Source organism: Chrysemys picta, chromosome 3 (genome assembly GCF_011386835.1).
Source record: "Chrysemys picta bellii isolate R12L10 chromosome 3, ASM1138683v2, whole genome shotgun sequence".
Taxonomy (NCBI): domain Eukaryota; kingdom Metazoa; phylum Chordata; order Testudines; family Emydidae; genus Chrysemys; species Chrysemys picta.
The window spans coordinates 104585448-104604257 of record NC_088793.1 but is presented as its reverse complement, the minus strand read 5'-3'; the positions used below and the strand labels follow the sequence as shown (position 1 = coordinate 104604257).

At 39.1% G+C, this 18810-nt stretch overlaps 1 protein-coding gene across 17 annotated transcripts in view; it reads left to right on the top strand.

Moving 5' to 3' along the window:
• MAP7 (microtubule associated protein 7) overlaps window positions 1-18810 on the top strand; it is a 178417-nt gene that overhangs the window by 51572 nt on the left and 108035 nt on the right. For 2 of the 17 annotated variants that reach the window (XM_065588750.1, XM_065588745.1), the window contains exon 1: window positions 1883-1994. The exons of 11 other annotated variants lie outside the window; for them this stretch is intronic. In XM_065588750.1, coding sequence (XP_065444822.1) covers window positions 1982-1994 — 13 coding nt within the window. In that variant the 5' untranslated portion in view covers window positions 1883-1981. Of the gene's footprint in view, window positions 1-1882; window positions 1995-9659; window positions 9807-18810 lie in introns of those variants that run through there. 4 more of the 17 variants (XM_065588749.1, XM_065588744.1, XM_065588741.1 and 1 more) reach the window with 3 other exon arrangements.

The window sequence follows — 18810 nt, the reverse complement described above, 5'->3', positions numbered from 1 at the left end:
CCTTTCTAGGAGCCAGGCTGCTCATCAGCATGGCCTAAATCTATGTAGGACAATCTGCAGCAACTACAGCATAGCTGTGTGGCTATTTTTGGCAACGTACCTTATGTCTAGTGGTCTTAGAGCAGTGGGAGGCTGCATATGCCTACTGTGCGGATGCTATGCATGTGGGGTGATTGGAATTATTTGGTAAAATATTAACAAAACATGTATACAGATACTTTAAAAAAGTATTTATATGACATGACTTCTTACAATTAATCTGATTGTATTTATATTTATTTCATGTTTCCTTTTTACTCTGTACTTGCATGCTAAGTAGGCGGTGCGTTAGATGGTGAGTTAGCAAGTTTATTTTCCCTACATGTCAGTGAGCGAATAAATTCCTATGTTTCAGACTCTTGATGACCTTATATTGCAATATTAATGAGTAAAAATGTGCAACCACTAGTTTTTCTGTCTCATGGGACACAGACTGGACTGACGCTTGTATAGTAAGCAGGCTTGAATACTGAAATGATGCTTTACATTGCCATTTAAAATAAAAATTCTGCATTATAATGATCACCAAGCTCTTCATTCTGCCACCGTTACTCAAACTGAGTTTGTACTTTACTCTGAAAGTAGCCCCATTGAGCTCAATAGAACTAATTGTAGAGCAAAGTACTAATCAGTGGTTGTAATGTATTGCAGGAAGTGTCCTCGTGCCACTTGGAATGGTTATAAATAAAATAGTTGTTGCAACTCAAGAGGACATTTATGAAGTGCAACACTTATAAAGCTCTGCTATTGGAAAGTTGAGACCTAAATGTCATGGCACAATCATGTCAATTTAACAGAATTGCATTTGTAAGTTACGGATCCCTTATAAATTGATAATGGAAACTTTAAAAGAATTGTGTGGTCATTTTTTCTTGAGTGTCATGAAACTTTTACTTTTTTTTTTTTTAAGAATATTATTATTTAGACAAAATACAGTGGTTAACTTTCTAGGATGGCTTTTTTTGATATTACTTAAAGTCCATATTTCCTGTATGTACTCTTTCTTAAAGTTAATATTAGCTGTTGCTCTAAATTACTAGCACATTCGTATGCATAATATTGGACACAGCAGTGACTCCAGTGACAGCACTGCACTCACTGAAGAACACAGTGTTCAATACTGATCAATCGAGAATTGAAGAAATACCCACCCAAAATTGTACAGTCCATAGTAGTAACATATCAGATATCCATAAAATGTTGTATTCCGCTGTAAAAAGCAAATGTCGAGGTCCATCGTTGAAGCTAATGTGCCGTGCTAAATTAAGTAATGTTCTTTGCTTTAAAACGCAACATTTTCAGTATTTCAACAAATTAATCTTTTCATTATGTAGTTGAAAGAAGAGGTGTTTTACTTTTTGTTTTAGTGAGGGATTTGTTCAGGCAAAATTGGAGGCTGTGTTGTGCTCCTTTTCTTCTTGTTGTTTTGAGACAAGTTTGAGCGATTAGACCAAAGCATCTATTATAAAGGGTGTGTTTTGAAATGGGAAGTAGGGCAGTGTGGTAGACAGCTGCCAGTACCAGTAACCAGTTGCTTTGGGCTTAGCTTCTATTAAGCAGCTCAACCTACTGACGTAGTGCACAGGGAAGTATTCAGCAGACTTCTCCCCCTCCCTATCCTCATTAATAATCTCCTATGCTGTGGATGTGACAAACTCCATTTTGATCGGAAGTTGGGCCTGAAATTGTAAGAGCGAGTCAGATTTGACCTCAAAACTGTATTGTGTTAGGACATATTTTTGCCATTTCTGAAGTTGCACATTCAACTTTACATTTGACAAAGCCTCTTCATTCCTTTTTGGGTTGCTTGATTGCCAATCTGGTTTATATTTTTTTAGTATAAGATGAAAACTGAGGAATGTTAAAGTCGTGCAGGTGTTATGATACGGATCTTGCTATGGATTTATGATAGACCCTCTGAAATGCACATAAATACATTGTAATGGAGAAAATAGGTAAGTGCCTCATTTTTCATGTTCCTTGAGATATTTCCTTTAAATGTTTTTCTAATTTTAAAGTTTGGAAATGGAAATATTGTTATCCACATTAAGAAAATGGACAGCTAGCCTCTTTTCCTTGCATTTCTTTCCTAATCAAGTTTACTGAGTCTAATGTAATGCATCAGTTTGTAGGAGAATGATTTCAAATTACACCGGTCATCCGTTGATTTGATTTTTCTAAAATACATAACCAAATCACAGGTTTTGTGCTATCAGTGATATGAGACCGCAAGGAGTGATGTTTTGTCTTGTAATTTGAATGGAAAACTTCATTTAAAAAAACCTGAATGGTATATTAAACAACTTTAGCAGTTTATCATATTATATAATATAATTAATGTGCATAACTTTTTCAATAACTTATTTAATACTGAAGTTGTACTTTTGTCATAAAACCTTTATTTGCCTAGTCTACTTTTTGCAATTAAGTGGCCATACCCTAGGAACATATTGTAGGTATCTTCTTGTTCAGAACAACACAGTAATTTATTCTGAAAAGATCAGACCTAAATTAAAGCAAATTTGGAAAGACTGGTAGATGCAAAGAAAAGCAGAGCATGATGAGACCTGCTAGGTTATTGTAAAAGATTTTATTACAATACAGACTGGGCTTTGGGTTGCTAACATATCTGATAGATTTGGGGTTTGGATGTAGAACTGTGACATCATCGACATCAAAATGTTTTCTTCTCCTCTATTGCCCTCTAGCAATAATACTGATGAAAGAATGTATAAAACATCATTGTGGAGGCTTATTCCTGGCTAATTAGTGGGGTTTACTGGTAATTCTTCTCAGTTATTTCACTTTAAAAAAATATTGAGGCCTATGTGCGTATTAGTATAGAAACTTCACTTTTCTTTCCATTTAGCTTATTCCTTCCTAACTAACCCTCTTTTTCCCCCACTCTCCAAAAATAGTGTGGCACTAGCATAATAACATTTGCTTGTGTCACATTTTTCACTCTGTTCTTTCCCTCCCATACTTAGTGTCTGCCTTGTCTATTTAGATTGTAAGCTCTTTGGGGCAGGAACTGCCCACTACTTTGTGCAGTGCCAAGCACCATGAGGCCCCACTCTTCGTTGGTCATTACACACTACCATGATAAACACGATTAATAATGTCTTTTTATAAAAAAAAAGTGCATTTTCAGAATATTTTTCCACCATAATTTGTATTTAATGTGCTTGGCAGTAACATAACCTAACTGGACTGATAATACTGAATTGATACTAGTTGTCTGGCACGTGTAACTTTATGGTTGCTGCTGGCATGAAACCATTTTAAATACTGATGTAGCATTAGTAAAGCTTGCCCACCATGCTGGGCTTGCTCTGAAAGTATTTTAAAGGTAGATGGTTCTTGCTAAAGTAAGAACTGAACTTTAATGCTACAGATTAATGATTCTGATATATTCCTTGGAATGATTATTTTTTAAAAAATGAGGCTCATTAGAAAGGAAATGTAATGCTCCTGAAAATAAGGGAGGGATAGCACCAGTTAGAGGCCATGCTCTAGGTCAGTGGTCGGCAACGTTTGGCATGCGGCTCACCAGGGTAAGCACCCTGGCGGGCCGGGCCAGTTTATTTACCTGCTGACGCGGCAGGTTTGGCCGATCGCGGCCCCCACTCACCACGGTTCGCCGTCCCGGGCCAATTGGGGCGGCGGGAAGCCAGCACATCCCTCACCCGCGCTGCTTCGCGCCATCCCCATTGGCCCAGGACGGCGAACTGCGGCCATTGGGGGCTGCGATCGGCCAAACCTGCCACGTCAGCAAGTAAATAAACTGGCCCGGCCCGCCAGGGTGCTTACCCTGGCGAGCCGCATGCCAAACGTTGCCGATCCCTGCTCTAGGTAGTTTGTTTCTTTCCCCACAGCTACAGCACCCTGCTAATCTAGCCATGATCATAGACTGCAAATCATACCAGATTTTGTGTGTGCGGGGGGCGGAATCATTAAGTGAACAAACATCCCCTAGGAAGTAGGCCAAGACCAGCAACCTCATTTTCATTTTTTACTTAATCCAGATTTTCAGATGTGAAAAGCTATTGCATTCATCCACTGCACCACCACCGAACGCTTCTTCAGATGAAATCCCTTGCAATATTGATGTCACAGATAATGCTGTATTATCATTTAGCTGCAAAATTCCAAAGTGGAAATGGAAGCATACGTTAACATAATATCATGAAAAGACATGAAATCAGAAACAGTGCTTTTGGGCATAAGGGCTTCATGGAATTGCAGGAAAACAGATAGATGATCAGAGAAAACTGAGTGCATGTTTAAGCTGTGACAATTTGCCAATGAGATTTTTTTTTAAAAAAGTGATTTCCAATTAAAACACATGGCAATAAAATTAATCCAAATTATGTGGAAGGTCAGTGTGTTTTGGGAGCCAGTTTGTACAAAAGGAAATATGTAAGCACAAGAGGATTTTGGTGATGGTTTTGATGGGCTGTAATGAGTATACGACAATCTGAAGGGTTTTGTTATAGTCAATAACAGCAAGAGAGATCTGAGTGCAAAAGAAATCATGTATCACTTGCTCTTAGGGAATGATAGAAACCCGGACGCCGGTATGTTTGACAATTTATCTATGGTGATCAAAATTCTTTATTGGGAAACAAACAGAGAGGTTGTGAAAACGAAGGCTGTGTAAAATGATGCAAGAAAAAACAGATTTGGAGTAATCTCTATTTTTGCATGCTGCAAGGAAGCTTGTAAATATTTACCAGATATGTTTTCCCTTGCCAAGTTGTGAGGTATCTGTGTATACATTTTGAATAATGGCCTGGGACATGGATATGTAACGTATGGTTCAGAGAGGGGTTTCTATAAAACAGAAGTCTGCTACCTTTAATATTTGCACCATGACCATTCAAAGCGAAGAGGTTATGAAGTGAAGTGTATTCAAGCGACAAATGGAGTAGTGTTCAAGGGGTATGTGGAAGTAGACAAGATTTTACTAGAATGAGAAAAGCCCATGTAGAAAATCATGAGACCATGGGCAAATCATTTACTCTCTGTGTGTCAGTTCCTCATCTGCAAAATGGGGTTGATAACACTTCCTTTCCCCCAACCTATATCTGTCTTGCTTCTATGCATTCAGAAACCATGGCAAAAGGTTTGGTATAAGAACCTGAATAGAACAATCAATGTAACTTTATCACTGTTCAGGGTACTTTCAGGAACAGGATGCCGTAACTGTTTTTTAACCTGTATATAATAAGAGAATGAAAAAGTACTGGAAATATATCTGAAGTGAATTGAAATTGCTGCATTTTTTTAGACAGTAAAAGATTTACAATATTTCTGCAGACAGTAAAAGAATTACAAAAGGAAATGTGCACACTTGTATGAAGTGAACTCATAAAAACATAAGAACGACCTAATATTTTTAAACAAAAGTAGTTGAAAAAGCATTTGAAACCATCCACAACTATTTTTAACATATCTAAATCTTTGGGGTAGGAAAGAGGGGGGTGCGAAGCATCAGAATCTATATAAGCTTCTTGAACCAGATGGTCATCATGGGTTAAAATGCCACACTACAATTTGGGTCTTTTCCAAGTGTTGACACCACAGTGCAGGGCTATGGAGATGCAGGGCTATGGAGATGCATCGCTGACTATGGTGGAAGTTTAAAAAAAAAAAAAAAACCAAGATAAATGTGGGGTCTTGGCCGCAATTAGTCTTTCTTCCAATAAAATAGGTTGTAATGTGCAATGCTTGTATGGACAGCTACTGCATTGAGGTGGATGTTCCATTTCTGTGTACAGTCAATGAATTAACTATACTTAATGTGTTAACCTGTAAACTGCTTTCAGAGAATTTCAGCATGGAAGTCAGTAGCAAGTTCTCACACCTTTTAGCATATGAAGTGAGGAGAGAAAGATATGGAGGCCAATTCTTTAATCTCCAATCCTGCAAACACTTAAGCAAGTACATATGTGAGGGCAGAATTTGAACTGTGATTTAAAAAAAAAAGTCTATAAAGAGAGAGGGGCAGGTAAATATTTTTATGAATGGTGTTGGACTCTACTTTGACTTTCAAAAAAAATAATTGAAGCCAGTTTGCTCCTTGTGTATGCTAATTTGGTGTGTCTAGAGATGGTGACAATGCATTGATGTTCTCAGATAACTGGAAATAATTTAATATTTTGGGCATTTAGGGGAGAAAGAACAAATTAATTAAATGGGCTTGTTTCCTGCATTTGTGGGGTTTTTGGGTTTTGTATTAAGGTAAAAGGTAAAACCAGAATAAAGCAGCATAGGTTTAAGAAACAAAAGCAAATTATGGCTGGGAGATTGAGGACAAGTCATAAAACCCTGTAATCTGTGTACAGCTTTTTATAACTCCACAGGTATGTTTCATCCCTGGTGAAATGCAGTGGAGTTAACTGCAGATGAATTCAGTCCAACATGACTAAATGCAAGAGTAACCCTCTTTTTTGAGTATCAGAGGGGTAGCCGTGTTAGTCTGAATCTGTAAAAAGCAACAGAGGGTCCTGTGACACCTTTAAGACTAACAGAAGTATTGGGAGCATAAGCTTTCGTGGGTAAGAACCTCACTTCTTGCATCTGAAGAAGTGAGGTTCTTACCCACGAAAGCTTATGCTCCCAATACTTCTGTTAGTCTTAAAGGTGCCACAGGACCCTCTGTTCCTCTTTTTTGAGACAGGCATCTTTACTGTACTGAGATTTATTAAAATGTAGCAATTATAAAAGGCTGTTATGATTGTCCTACAATCTGTGCTATGATTATAGAATATTTAGTTTTGAAGAAAAATTATTTATAATTCAACAGTCACAAGAAGACTCTGCAGGTCAGTTATAGTCTCACTGGATACTGCCCATGTGTATTCAGACTGCGCTTTTCTCTAATGCTGGGTCTCTGTCAGAAGACGGGAGCACTTGCAGATATCCACATCTGTTCTTCACTTTATTTTTTCTCATTGCTGTGCCAGTCCTTTATCATCTACAGCTGACAACAGGCTGATGTTACCTGAGTGCTGAGAAATGAAGACATCTTGGTATTTTGGTCTGCTATTTTCCTGCCACCAGACATGGGGGGGGGGGGGGCGCGGGGGAGTGGAATGTCTTCATACATATTTGTTGTTATGGTCTCTTACAAAATAGATTCCACTCTTTTCTATGATGACAGTAATAATAAATAATAAGCATGCACCGCCTCCTTGACAAGATGGGGGGGGGGAGTGCAGTGTTATTGATAAGTTCATTATCTGTAGGAAGCAGAGGAAGAAATTTTAAGAATACTAAACTAGACTTTTCATTATGAGTCCCAGAAGTTCTTGAAGAGTTGGTAGCTCTCACCATCTGTGTCTTCTAGGGCTCTTACTATAAAGCCTGTTTCAGTGTTCTTAAAGTTTCTTGCTCCAATGCCTACAAATAATATTTAGAAAATATAGATAGCAAAATAGTTAGTTTATCACTAACATCTTGCATTTAGTTCATCTCCTTCTTAGAGAGGCACTATATAAATTAAATCGTTTGCTATTCTGGAAAAATTCCTGCTTCATAGTCAGATACAATTATGATATCATTGGACATATTAGGGGAGCAGATTTGAAGAGGAACTCATTTTGAAGATGCTGCTACTACTTCAGAAACTTGGATTTCCATGGACCTTTAGTGGCAGATTGTTCTTTCTGGCTCTTCAAGCATGTCGACACATGCTAGACTTAACCTTAAAAATGGTGGTGATGTGACATGGAATTTGTTTTTTGGTTTTGTTTTGTTTTCTCCCCCACTACTTTGCCTATCTCACCAAGGAGAGAGTGTCTCTTCCTGGCAGCATGCCCATATTTACAGCACTTAAGTCAGAGCCCAGATTACAATTCCTGATGTTCAGCTCCAGATGGTCATTGCACTGAGCTGCTGTGCAAGCAAAGCAAGTGTAAGAGGAAAAAGGAAGTTCTGAATGTGTAACACCCACAAAAGTATGCAACAAACAGGACTTCATGCTGATGGGACAGAAAATAAGCTAATAGATCAGTCAGTAAACTACTTTGTCTAATGGAAGGCAAATCTTGGCACTGTCTCAGATACAGACTATTTATTAGTGGGGGCGTGGAGGGATACAATCAATTGTAGTTGTGCTTATATCTATAGCTGTCTCTGTGTCTGTCTGTGTCTCTCTCATCATCTATCTAATAATTAATAAAAAGTTGTCTTACAGTGTCTTCTAAAAGCGTCACTGAATAGTGGGTCTTGAGGGTAGATTGGAATGCGATATTAATGTAACTATTTTTAATTAATCACAGACAATCTTTACAGCACTGTACAAAACACAAATACAGGTCTTGCCCTGCAGGCCTTACACTCTAATGGTTTGACTAAATCCATGGTAGCCAGGATGGAAGCCCATTGGACCACAAGAGATTTTAAAGCATGTATTTAAATGTGGTTTCTAAACTTGGTCACTTAGTACACAGCCAGAATCTCCTGGGTTAATCCCAGTTGTCCCAGAGTGGTACAGAAGAATTCAGCTCCAAGGAGGGGAACTGTACATTTTTAAGGCTGCACATGCAGGGCTTGTCTACACTTACCACACTGTAGCAGCGCGGCTGGCTGCCTTAGCACTTAGTGAAGATGTTACCTATGCCGATGGAAGAGCTTCTCCTGTTGGCATGGGTACTCCACATCCCCAAGAGGTGTAGCCCTCCCGTTGACATAGCACTGTGTAAACTGGGAATTCAGTTGGTATGACAGCCCTGAGTGACATATTTCTACCGACATAAGTTTGTAGTGTTGGCCAGGGCATAGGTTAAGATTTTCAAAAGTGCTCAGAGTTGGCTTAACATTTGTTCTCACTGAAATCAGTGAATACTATTGGCTTCCGGGGGACCAGAGTTAGGCATTTGCTGAGTGCTTTTGAAAATCCCACCCATATTCAGATACTGATTTAGGATCACCCACAGCTTAATATTTAAAAAACAAATGAAAGCTTCAATGCAGTTTTAATATCATTTTGCTGCATAAACTTAGAAATCTCATATTTGAAATGTAATCTCGTAGGAAACTACTTTGGAGGCAGATCGGTTTTATGAATGGGATTGCTGCTGCACTTTATTATATTGCTGGCCTCAGACCCTGCAACGTGCTCAGAGCATCCATGTCAGTAGCAAACAAAAAGATGTGGTCAGTCATCCTCTCCTTGACCAGCCAAACTAGAAAACCAGTGAATTGTTGTGGAAGCTTTTAACAAGCACAAAGATTAAGCAGATCACATATTGGCCAACTCTTATGGGAATATAGAGAATTGCTTAAAAACCTGCACTAAAATGTGTACTTTTTTTATTACACCATCAAGCTTGGTGTTGGGGCCCCACATGAGGTTTCTTTCACTGCTCCTGATGCTGAGTTGATGGTTTAGCAACTGTTTCTCAACCACTCCCCCCTCCCCCCTCAATTTGAGCCTGACTGCATATTTTGAAAAGAGCTTTTTCTTGGTTTGAGCTTGGTTCAGTGAACAAGGTGGCTATTTGAAAACAGTGGGGTGTAGAGTTGTATGTCTTGTCACCCTTTGCTTTTACCCTGACTGACCTTCAAGCTGTGTAGGAGACAATACTTAGGGTGATTAATCAGTCTTCACTTGTTATTTGGGGTAGCCTGGCTTAGAGAGAAGGGTGAGAGAGAGAGAGAGAAAAGGAGAAGAGGAATATAAACACAAACATTTTCTAACATTTTGTTTAGAAGGGACAGTGGGATGGAAGACGCCAACCTGGATCAGCTGCTAGGAGACAGTAAGTTTCTGAGTCATGTTCCATTACAAAGCACAGCATTGTTTAAAAAAAAAAAATCAGCTAGCTGATGGGCTCCCTTTTTAACCAGAGTAGATTTAAAACCTCTTGCAGTTGTTTTATGTAGAGAGGGAAATGATTGCAATAGAAACAGCTAAGAGAGCGGAAAAGGGTTTGGGATTTTTCACTTTATTATATTCAGAATGTGTTAGTTAACAAATTATGATGTGCAATATTCTTTAGTCATTTTAAGTGTTTAATAAAAATAATAAATACCTATTACTTTTAATCTATAATGTGCTTTTACAGACAAATATTAACATTACATATTAAATATTAATATTACATTAAAGCTGTTATTTATTTGACCAGCATTTTAGTTACATAAAAAAGAAAAGGTATTTTAAATCCTGTATTATTGAATGTTTAGGGAAATATTTTTGGAAAAACACTTAAGTAGCCTTTTTCATATCAGTCTGTCCTTTGGCCTCAAATAGTTTTTCAATCTGCCTTTCTGCCAGGAAGAATTCTATTCATTTTGACAATTAGTAGATACATACTAAAACTGTTCTTTAATGTTTAAGGGCCTGGTTCAAAGCCTGTTTTCCTTGCTTTAACCTTCACTTATTCTTCTGGTTTAAAAAGTTGAGCGAAACAGGATATTGGTACAGGGGCACAAAACATTGGTAAACATTAAATTCTACATTATGAATATTGAAGAATGTTAACTATTTTTAACTATCTTCTTCAGTGATTTCTTTTATTGTTTTGCTGTCTGATAGTTTTGCTTCATTGTGGAACAAATACATTTCACTGGTGCAATTCTGAGCACTAACTTGCATCAGTACATTGGCATGACTTGTGAATGTTTTTCCATTTACATTGCAGCTAAACTGTGTTACAGTAAAAACATTATCTTTTCAGTGAAAACATTTTTACAACAAAAATAACCAGTTCAGTAGTATCATACACTATTGTATTTGTGAAGTATATGAGGGCTTGGTTACACAGTGGACTATGTACTCTACAGGGGTGTGATTTCCAAAGCACACTCACGTGTGCATTGATTGGCCCATGTAGACTCTGCTGGTACACTGTAACATAGTGCTGTTTGAAACAGTACTAGGTTAGAGTGCAATAGGGCACCTTTAGATCCTGCTGGTGTGCACTAAAGGTTCCTTGGTGCACTTTAACAAGTTTCAAACAGCACCACACTAAAGCACACCAGCAGGCTCTACACAAACCAATTAATATGCAACATGTGAGTGTGCTTTGACTAGTATGTAGGGTCTTTGGGATGTTTCCTAGAACTGTCATTAGCAAGGGAAGAGGCAATTCTTGATTCAATCCTAAGTGAAGCCCAGGATCTGGTCCAAGGGGAACTATAGCTGAACCTCTCAGTTATAGTGCTCATAATATAATTTAATACCCTTATAGGAGGGATACTATCAAACAAGCCCACCACAGTAACATTTAGTCTGACAAAGCGAAGGCTGAGGGGGGATATGATTGCTATCTTTAAATATATCAGAGGGATAAATACAAGGGAGGGAGAGGAACTATTCCAGCTTAGTACTAATGTGGACATGAGAACGAATGGATATAAACTGGCCGTGGGGAAGTTCAGGCTTGAAATTAGACGAAGGTTTCTGACCGTCAGAGGGGTGAAATATTGGAACGGCCTTCCAAGGGAAACGGTGGGGGCGACGGACCTGTCTAGTTTTAAGATTAAGTTAGATAAGTTTATGGAGGGAATGGTTTAATGGTAAAACATAGTAGCCAAGGAAAACCAAGCAATGGTACATAAATAGTATAATGGCCAACAGGGGTCAGACTAGAGACTCTTGCCTACATGCTCGGGGTCTTACTGATCGCCATATTTGGGGTCGGGAAGGAATTTTCCTCCAGGGTAAATTGGCTGAGCCTCTGGAGGTTTTTCACCTTCCTCCGCAGCATGGGGCAGGGATCACTAGCAGGAGGGTCTCTGCCGATTGAAGTCACTAAAACACAGGATTGGGGACTTCAACGGCAGAGTCCAGGGAAGGGTTTTGTGGCCTGCAGCATGCAGGGGGTCAGACCAGATGATCATAATGGTCCCTTCTGACCTTAAAGTCTGAGTCATTTCCTTTTAAAAAGGGAAACTACACAAAAATGAGGACACTTGTTAGATGGCAAGTGTAAGGAGCTGTCACAAGGGTTAAATGCTTGCAAGCAGCATGGGGATTATTTAAAAACGCCATAATAGAGGCTTAGACTAAATGTGTACCCCAAATCAGAAAAGATAATAAAAGGGCCAAATGACTGCCACCATGGTTAAACAGCAGAGAAACAAAGGCTGTTAGAAGCAAAAAGACATCCTTCAAAATTTAGAAGTCAGAACCTACTAAGGATAATAGGAAGGAGCAAAAACTCTGGCAGATTAAGTGTGAAAGTATAATAAGGCAGGCTACGAAAGAGTTTGAGAAACAGTTTACTAAAGATGCAAAAACTAACAGTAAAAAATCAGAAGCACTAAGCCCGTCAAACAGACTGTGGGGCCACTGGAGCACTAAGACAAGGACATTGCAAAGAAGCTAAAGGAATTCTTTGCATAGGTCTTCACTGCAGTGATGTTCGGGAGATACCTGCATCAGAGCTCTTTTTGTGCCACAAACCTGAAGTACTGTCCCACACTAATGTGTCAATAGAAGAGGGTTTAGAACAAATTGATAAATTAAAGAGTAATAAGTCACCAGGACCAGCAAGTATTCACCCAAGAGTTCTGAAGGAACTCAGATATGAAATTACAGAACTGCTAACTATAGTATGTAACCTATAGGTGAAACAAGTCTCTAAACCAGATGACTGGAAGGTAGCTAACGTAACACCTATTTTTAAAAAAAGCTTCAGAAGTGATCCTGGCAATTACAGGCCAGTGAGCCTAACTTCAGTCCTGGGCAAATTGGTAGAAAGTATAGAAAAGAACAGAATTATCAGACACACAGATGGACATGATTTGTTCGGGAAGAGTCCACATGGCTTTTGTTTAAACAAGCATGTGGACAAGGGTGAGCCAATCAATATAATGTACTTGGACTTTCAGAAAGCCATTGACAAGGTCCCTCACCAAAGACTGTTAAGGAAACTAAGCAGTCATGGAATAAGAGGGACCTGTACATGCAAAATGATGGGCTCTAAATTAGCTGTTACTACTCAAGAGAGAGATCTTGGAGTAATTAAGTTAGTTCTCTGAAAACATCTGCTCAATGTGCGGCAGCAGTCAAAAAAGTTAACAGAATGTTAGGAACCATTAGAAAAGGGATAGAAAATAAGACCAAAAAATATCATAATGACACTATATAAATCCATGGTGCACCCACACCTTGAATAGTGTCGCTATATCTCCAAAAGGATATTGTGGAACTGGAAAAGGTTCAGGGAAGGGCAACAAAGATACCCTTGATCATGGGATAGCTTCTGTATGAGGAGTGACTAAAATGATTAGGACTGTTCAGCTTAGAAAGATGACTAAGCGGGGATATGATAAAGGTCTATAAAATAATGAATGATGTGGAAAAAATGACTAGAGAAGTGTTATTTACCCTTTCCCACAGTACAAAAAACAGAGGTCATCCAATGAAGTTAGTAGGTAGCCCACTTAATACAAACAAGAGGAAGTACTTTTTCACACAATGCACAGTCAACCTGTGGAATGCATTGCCATGGGATGTTATGATGACCAAAAGTATAACTGGGTTCAAAAAATAATTAGATAAATTCATGGATGACAGGTCCATCAATGGCTATTAGCCAACATGGTCAGGGATGTCACCCCATGCTTGGTTGACCCTAAACCTCTGACTGCTAGAAGCTGGGAGGGGAAGACTGGGTGGCGGTCTCCAAATTGCCCTGTTCTGTAAACGCCCCCTGAAGCTTTTGTACTAGCCACTGTTGGTTACAGGATATTGAGCTAGATGGACCATTGAGCTGACCCAAAGTGGCTGTTCATATGTTAAGTTATTGTTCTAGCATGGAACCATTGAGCCACTCACAAACACGCTTTGAATCATCATTGAAATATAATTTAACTGTCCTCCATACTGAAAAATCACCTGGTTCCCCAAAAAGAAGATTTGAACACTATTGAAATCAATTTCTTAGGTGGGCTGATTCACATGCATCTAATCTAGTGTACTAGGTTTCTTTCCAAATAGTTATCCTCCTCATGCTATCCTCCACTAGGCGTGTTCTGTTCTTGTGAGCCAGTGTAGTATTGCATTGCTCTCTGGAAGTAAGATCCTTAAGTTCCAATACCTGAAGAACTTATAAGAGTGAAAGAATGTATACACACACAGTGAATCCAAATAAAATAGATTGGTAGAGTTAAAATTAGACCTGTTTTAAGACCATCCTTTTAATTTCTTCCGTGTCACTGTGAATTTCTGGTACATATAGGAAAAGATGGACTGCACTGTCAAGATACATATAATATAGTTTCACGTTTAAGAACTTCACTGTCTCACTAACTTGGGAACAGAACAAAGTATTGTAACTGGGCACTGGACAGAGAGAAAGTAGAGTGCACCATTTTAGGGCCAATAATCTTATCAACAAATAACAATGTTACCTGTACCCCTCTCTGCCCCCCCAAAAAATTTTTCCTAACTAGTGACCTGCTTGTGCAAAACTCATTCTGTTACATTTATTGCAACAGTAAAAACCAATACCAAACTTAGTCAATCTAAACCTAATAAACCAGAATAAGGATTAGTTAGCTATTACCTTAGGTATTTTATTTTGTTAATTACTTGCTGTTATCACATTTTTAAAAAGGCACTACAGACAAAGCCACCTAATCGTGATTACACAGGTGTATGGGAATTTCTGTTCGCCCTGCCCATAATTAAAGATATATAGGGAGTTAAATCTAGTCTGAAAAATAATTAGTTTCTCTTTATTAAATAATGCATTTTTGAATCTCAAAAATGAATAGAACTAGTTCACTCTGAAAAGGTTAAAGACCTTGCTCAGAATGTTCTTTTGCTTATGTTGTTGATTTAGCAAATTAAAGTACTGGACTTAATTTATGCCTGGTTTAATTTCATTGAGAGAGAGAGAGAGAGAGAGAGCTATAAGGGGATGGTTTGTCCTGAGTGGAGTGCTGCATTGGGAGGGGAAATGGCAGTGAGCTGGGCACGGTCTGAGCTGTACTGGCTATAAGAAAGGGGATATAAAAGCCTGTTCGCTGGAGGAGGGTATGGAAGGGAGTGGAGCTTCATCATAAGAGAAGCATTTTTCACTTCTAGCTTGTGGTAGGACACTCAGAAGTGGCCATAAGGAGGAAGGGAGAAACCAATATGCATTGCTGGTACTATGTGGTGCTTCTATTTGCTTTGAAAAATATGTGGCCCAAACTTGTGTATCAGGATTTTGGTTGAGCTTGGAGTAAAATCTTCTATATTCAAAGCCAAATTTCAGTCAACCTTAACTTCAACCAACAGAAATTCCTCGTTGCTATTGCATCCTTCCCAAAAAGACACTTGCAACACCATGCATGCATGCATGATTGATTGATTATAGAAATCAATTCATCCGTTTTTTTGGATCTACATGTTCGTAGCAGTGTGGCATGCTGAAAATTTGGCAAGCTTCTTAATTTCTTAATGCTTGGAAATTGGGGAAATGTATTGGGCTACCTCCTTGACTGTGGCTGGGAAACGCAGAACAAAATTGTGGGGAGAGATGCAAATCTTAGGACCACTATAGGCAGAGCCACACCCCATACAACATGTTAGAATAGCCCAGGGGCTACACAAGCTATTCTTTCTCCAATCGTGCCCCCAATGCTAGTATTAAGAAGAGCGATGGCATTGGATTCTCTGTGTTGATTCCGTGTCACAAGAATATCTTCCTTCTACAGAGATGATGCTCCCAGGGCTGGAAATATCAGCTTTATGGTGAGACTGCTGGTGTATTAGCACAAATCTGCTTTACCCACGTGGCATAGAAAGATCTGGTCTGTTAATGATACTTGGCATGCTAAATTCCTAGGTTCACACAGATTGGGAGTGTTCCTGAAAAGAGACAGGACTGAGATTGGTAGTTTCCTGTATCCTTTCAGGTACCACAATTTTTGCATCCTAATAAATTAAATTATGTACACTTAAAAGGAATAATGGATCTGATTAAATTTCAAGGGTCCATGACTGTGCATCAAATGTCATTAGAGTACATTTGCTCATATATCTGTGGAGTCATGCCAACTGACTCACAGTTTAGTAATATGTAATATTTTTAGTTTGTGTCCAGTGCACCAGAATGTGTACTACTATATTATCGAGTTTACAAGCTCACAGATGATTTAGGCACAAGATGATGATGAAAAGTGTTTTTCTTAGAGGGTTAATAATATATAGGATTTTTTAAAAGTTTATTTTGTATGTTTTCCAAGTTAAATTCTGTTCCTATTATATCCAGCAACTTTTAAAAATGATTTTAGGGTATCTTTATGAGGCAAATATCCACAATTCTGTTTCCCTATGTAATATGCCTACAGCTCAGTAATGTATTCTTGTTTTCTTTTGCTTTTAGTCTTTTTCTTCAGGTAGACAATGTTTTTCTTGTCAACAATTCTTCATCACTACCACCTCCATGTGGTAGCATCTAGAGTCCCTAAACACGGATCAGAACCCACTGTGCTAAAGTGTTGTACAAACACAGATGGTCGCTACCCCGAGAATCATTCATTTTACATAGTGTTTCTATCCTTTTTGAACAGTGCATTTCATTGTCAGCAAATAATTATAAAATATATTTTATTTTCTTAAGAGCCACCATTTTTCTTCCCCAGTCTGACTTGATGTTCCCTAGATGAAAGTGTTATCCTACAATATGAGGTGAGACAAAAATTTTTCATGTCCTTTCGACTCTTGATGTGTTATGCTTGTAGTCCACTATTTATCACAGGCAGTGTTGTATGGGACCTTCAGTCCAAATCACTACATCCAGCAGGGTGGTCTCCAATTTTCTATTTTTACTTTGACAGCTACAATCAATTCCTTAAACTACATCAACCACATCTTACCTAGTTCTCAGCAGGGACCATGATGAATATTGTAGTTTCCCTTTGACTTCTTCCTTACATGGTAATTTTTCAGTGATGTTACACTGAGAGGTCCCAGCTGTGTGTGTTGCATCACATGATGATATATATCAATCTTTCCCTTTCCAAACCCTGCCAAAAAGCTATCCAAGATTCTTTTTTTAACCTACCCAAAAACAACATTTATCCTTTTTAAAAAAAAAATCCAGCAAATTCATGTGGTGATGGTTAGTGTTCACAGGCAGTGTATCTATGTATCTTGGTCCCAATTCTTTCCTCAGTTATACCTGCTAGTGGAGTTATTTTGGATTATTGTTGATATAATGGAGACCAGAATTTCTAACCTTGAGTCTGTTGGCATCAGCATAGTCCTGTTCTCCTTCTGCCTCACTAACTTGTAGCAGATTTCTCCCCCTTATCTTATTATGAAAAATAGGGCTGCTTGGTATTGTTGTAAACCCAGGAAACAATTAGATAACTTCTAACTGATGAATAGCCTATAGTTCTCCCTATAGTTAAGGTTGCCCAACACTTTCCATTATAGATCATGTTTTCGGTTGCCTATCACGTTGCCAAACTTTAGCCATTTGGGCTGAAATATTAAATGCTTGATTCTGAATTTTTTAATCAACATTAACTATAGGTATTGCTACCTGTGCCACCCATAATAAATTAGTGTATTGCAGCTCAATAGTTACAAGTTTTCTAGAATAGACTTTTCTGATGTTAAGTGTAAAGGAATTAAGAGAAAAGATGATCCTCCCTCCCTCCCCCCCCCACCAAAGAGATCAAAATAATGTCAGTGGTTCCTTCATGGTTACAGACCCACGAACTAGCCTGTTCTGAGCAAGTCCGATATGTCCTCCTGCATAGTAGAAAAGACTCCACTCGTAAAACTTACCTGCAGAAGTGGAAGCGCTTCTCTCTGTGGTGCTTAAATAAACACTTAACACCCCATACTGTGACCCTCCCTAACATCCTAGACTACCTTTTGAAACTAAAACAGGGCGGACTCTCGCTCACCTCTATCAGAGTACACCTCGCGGCCCTCACCACCTTCCATGATTCACTAGACAGCTATTCACTCTTTGCCCACCCCACTATAAAATGCTTTCTCACAGGCCTACCAAATCTCTACCCTGAGATTTATCCATCGGCAGCTGCATGGAATCTCAACCTCGTTCTTTGCGGTCTTATGAAACCGCCATTCGAGCCCTTTGCTACCTCATCTCTTCTTCACGTGTCCATGAAGATAGCTTTCTTGGTTGCTGTAACATCAGCAAGTAAAGTAGGGGAAATAAGCACCCTGATGGCCTACCCTCCCTACACAATCTTTTCTAAAGACAAAGTTACCCAGCGACCACACCTTAAATTTCTCCCTAGGGTGGTGTCCACCTTCCACCTTAACCAACCACTATACTTACCTACATTCTATCCCAAAACTCATGAGACTCTGCACGAGGCGACTCTGCATACCCTCGACGTCAGACGAGCAATTGCCTTCTATTTAGACAGGACTAATTCATTTCGTAAGTCCTCGCGACTATTTGTCTCCACTACCGAGAGATCGAAGGGTGCCGCTATCTCTAAGCAACGCCTTTCCAAGTGGATCTCTGACTACATCAGATCCTGTTACCGCATTCAGAATGCTCAATCGCCTGAAGGCATCAGAACTCCTTCTACTCGAGCTATGTCGACATCCGTTGCCTTCCTCCATAACGTACTCATTCCTGATATCTGTAAGGCGGCCACGTGGTCATCTGAACACACATTTACCAAACACTATGCTATCACTCAGAATACCACGGCAGATGCCATAGTAGGCCATACAGTACGCCATGCAGTACTCACTGCTGCAATTCCAAAGTCCCACCAGCCATAGTGGGTACTGCTCCACATTCACCTGGAGTGGAGCACCCACAGCGA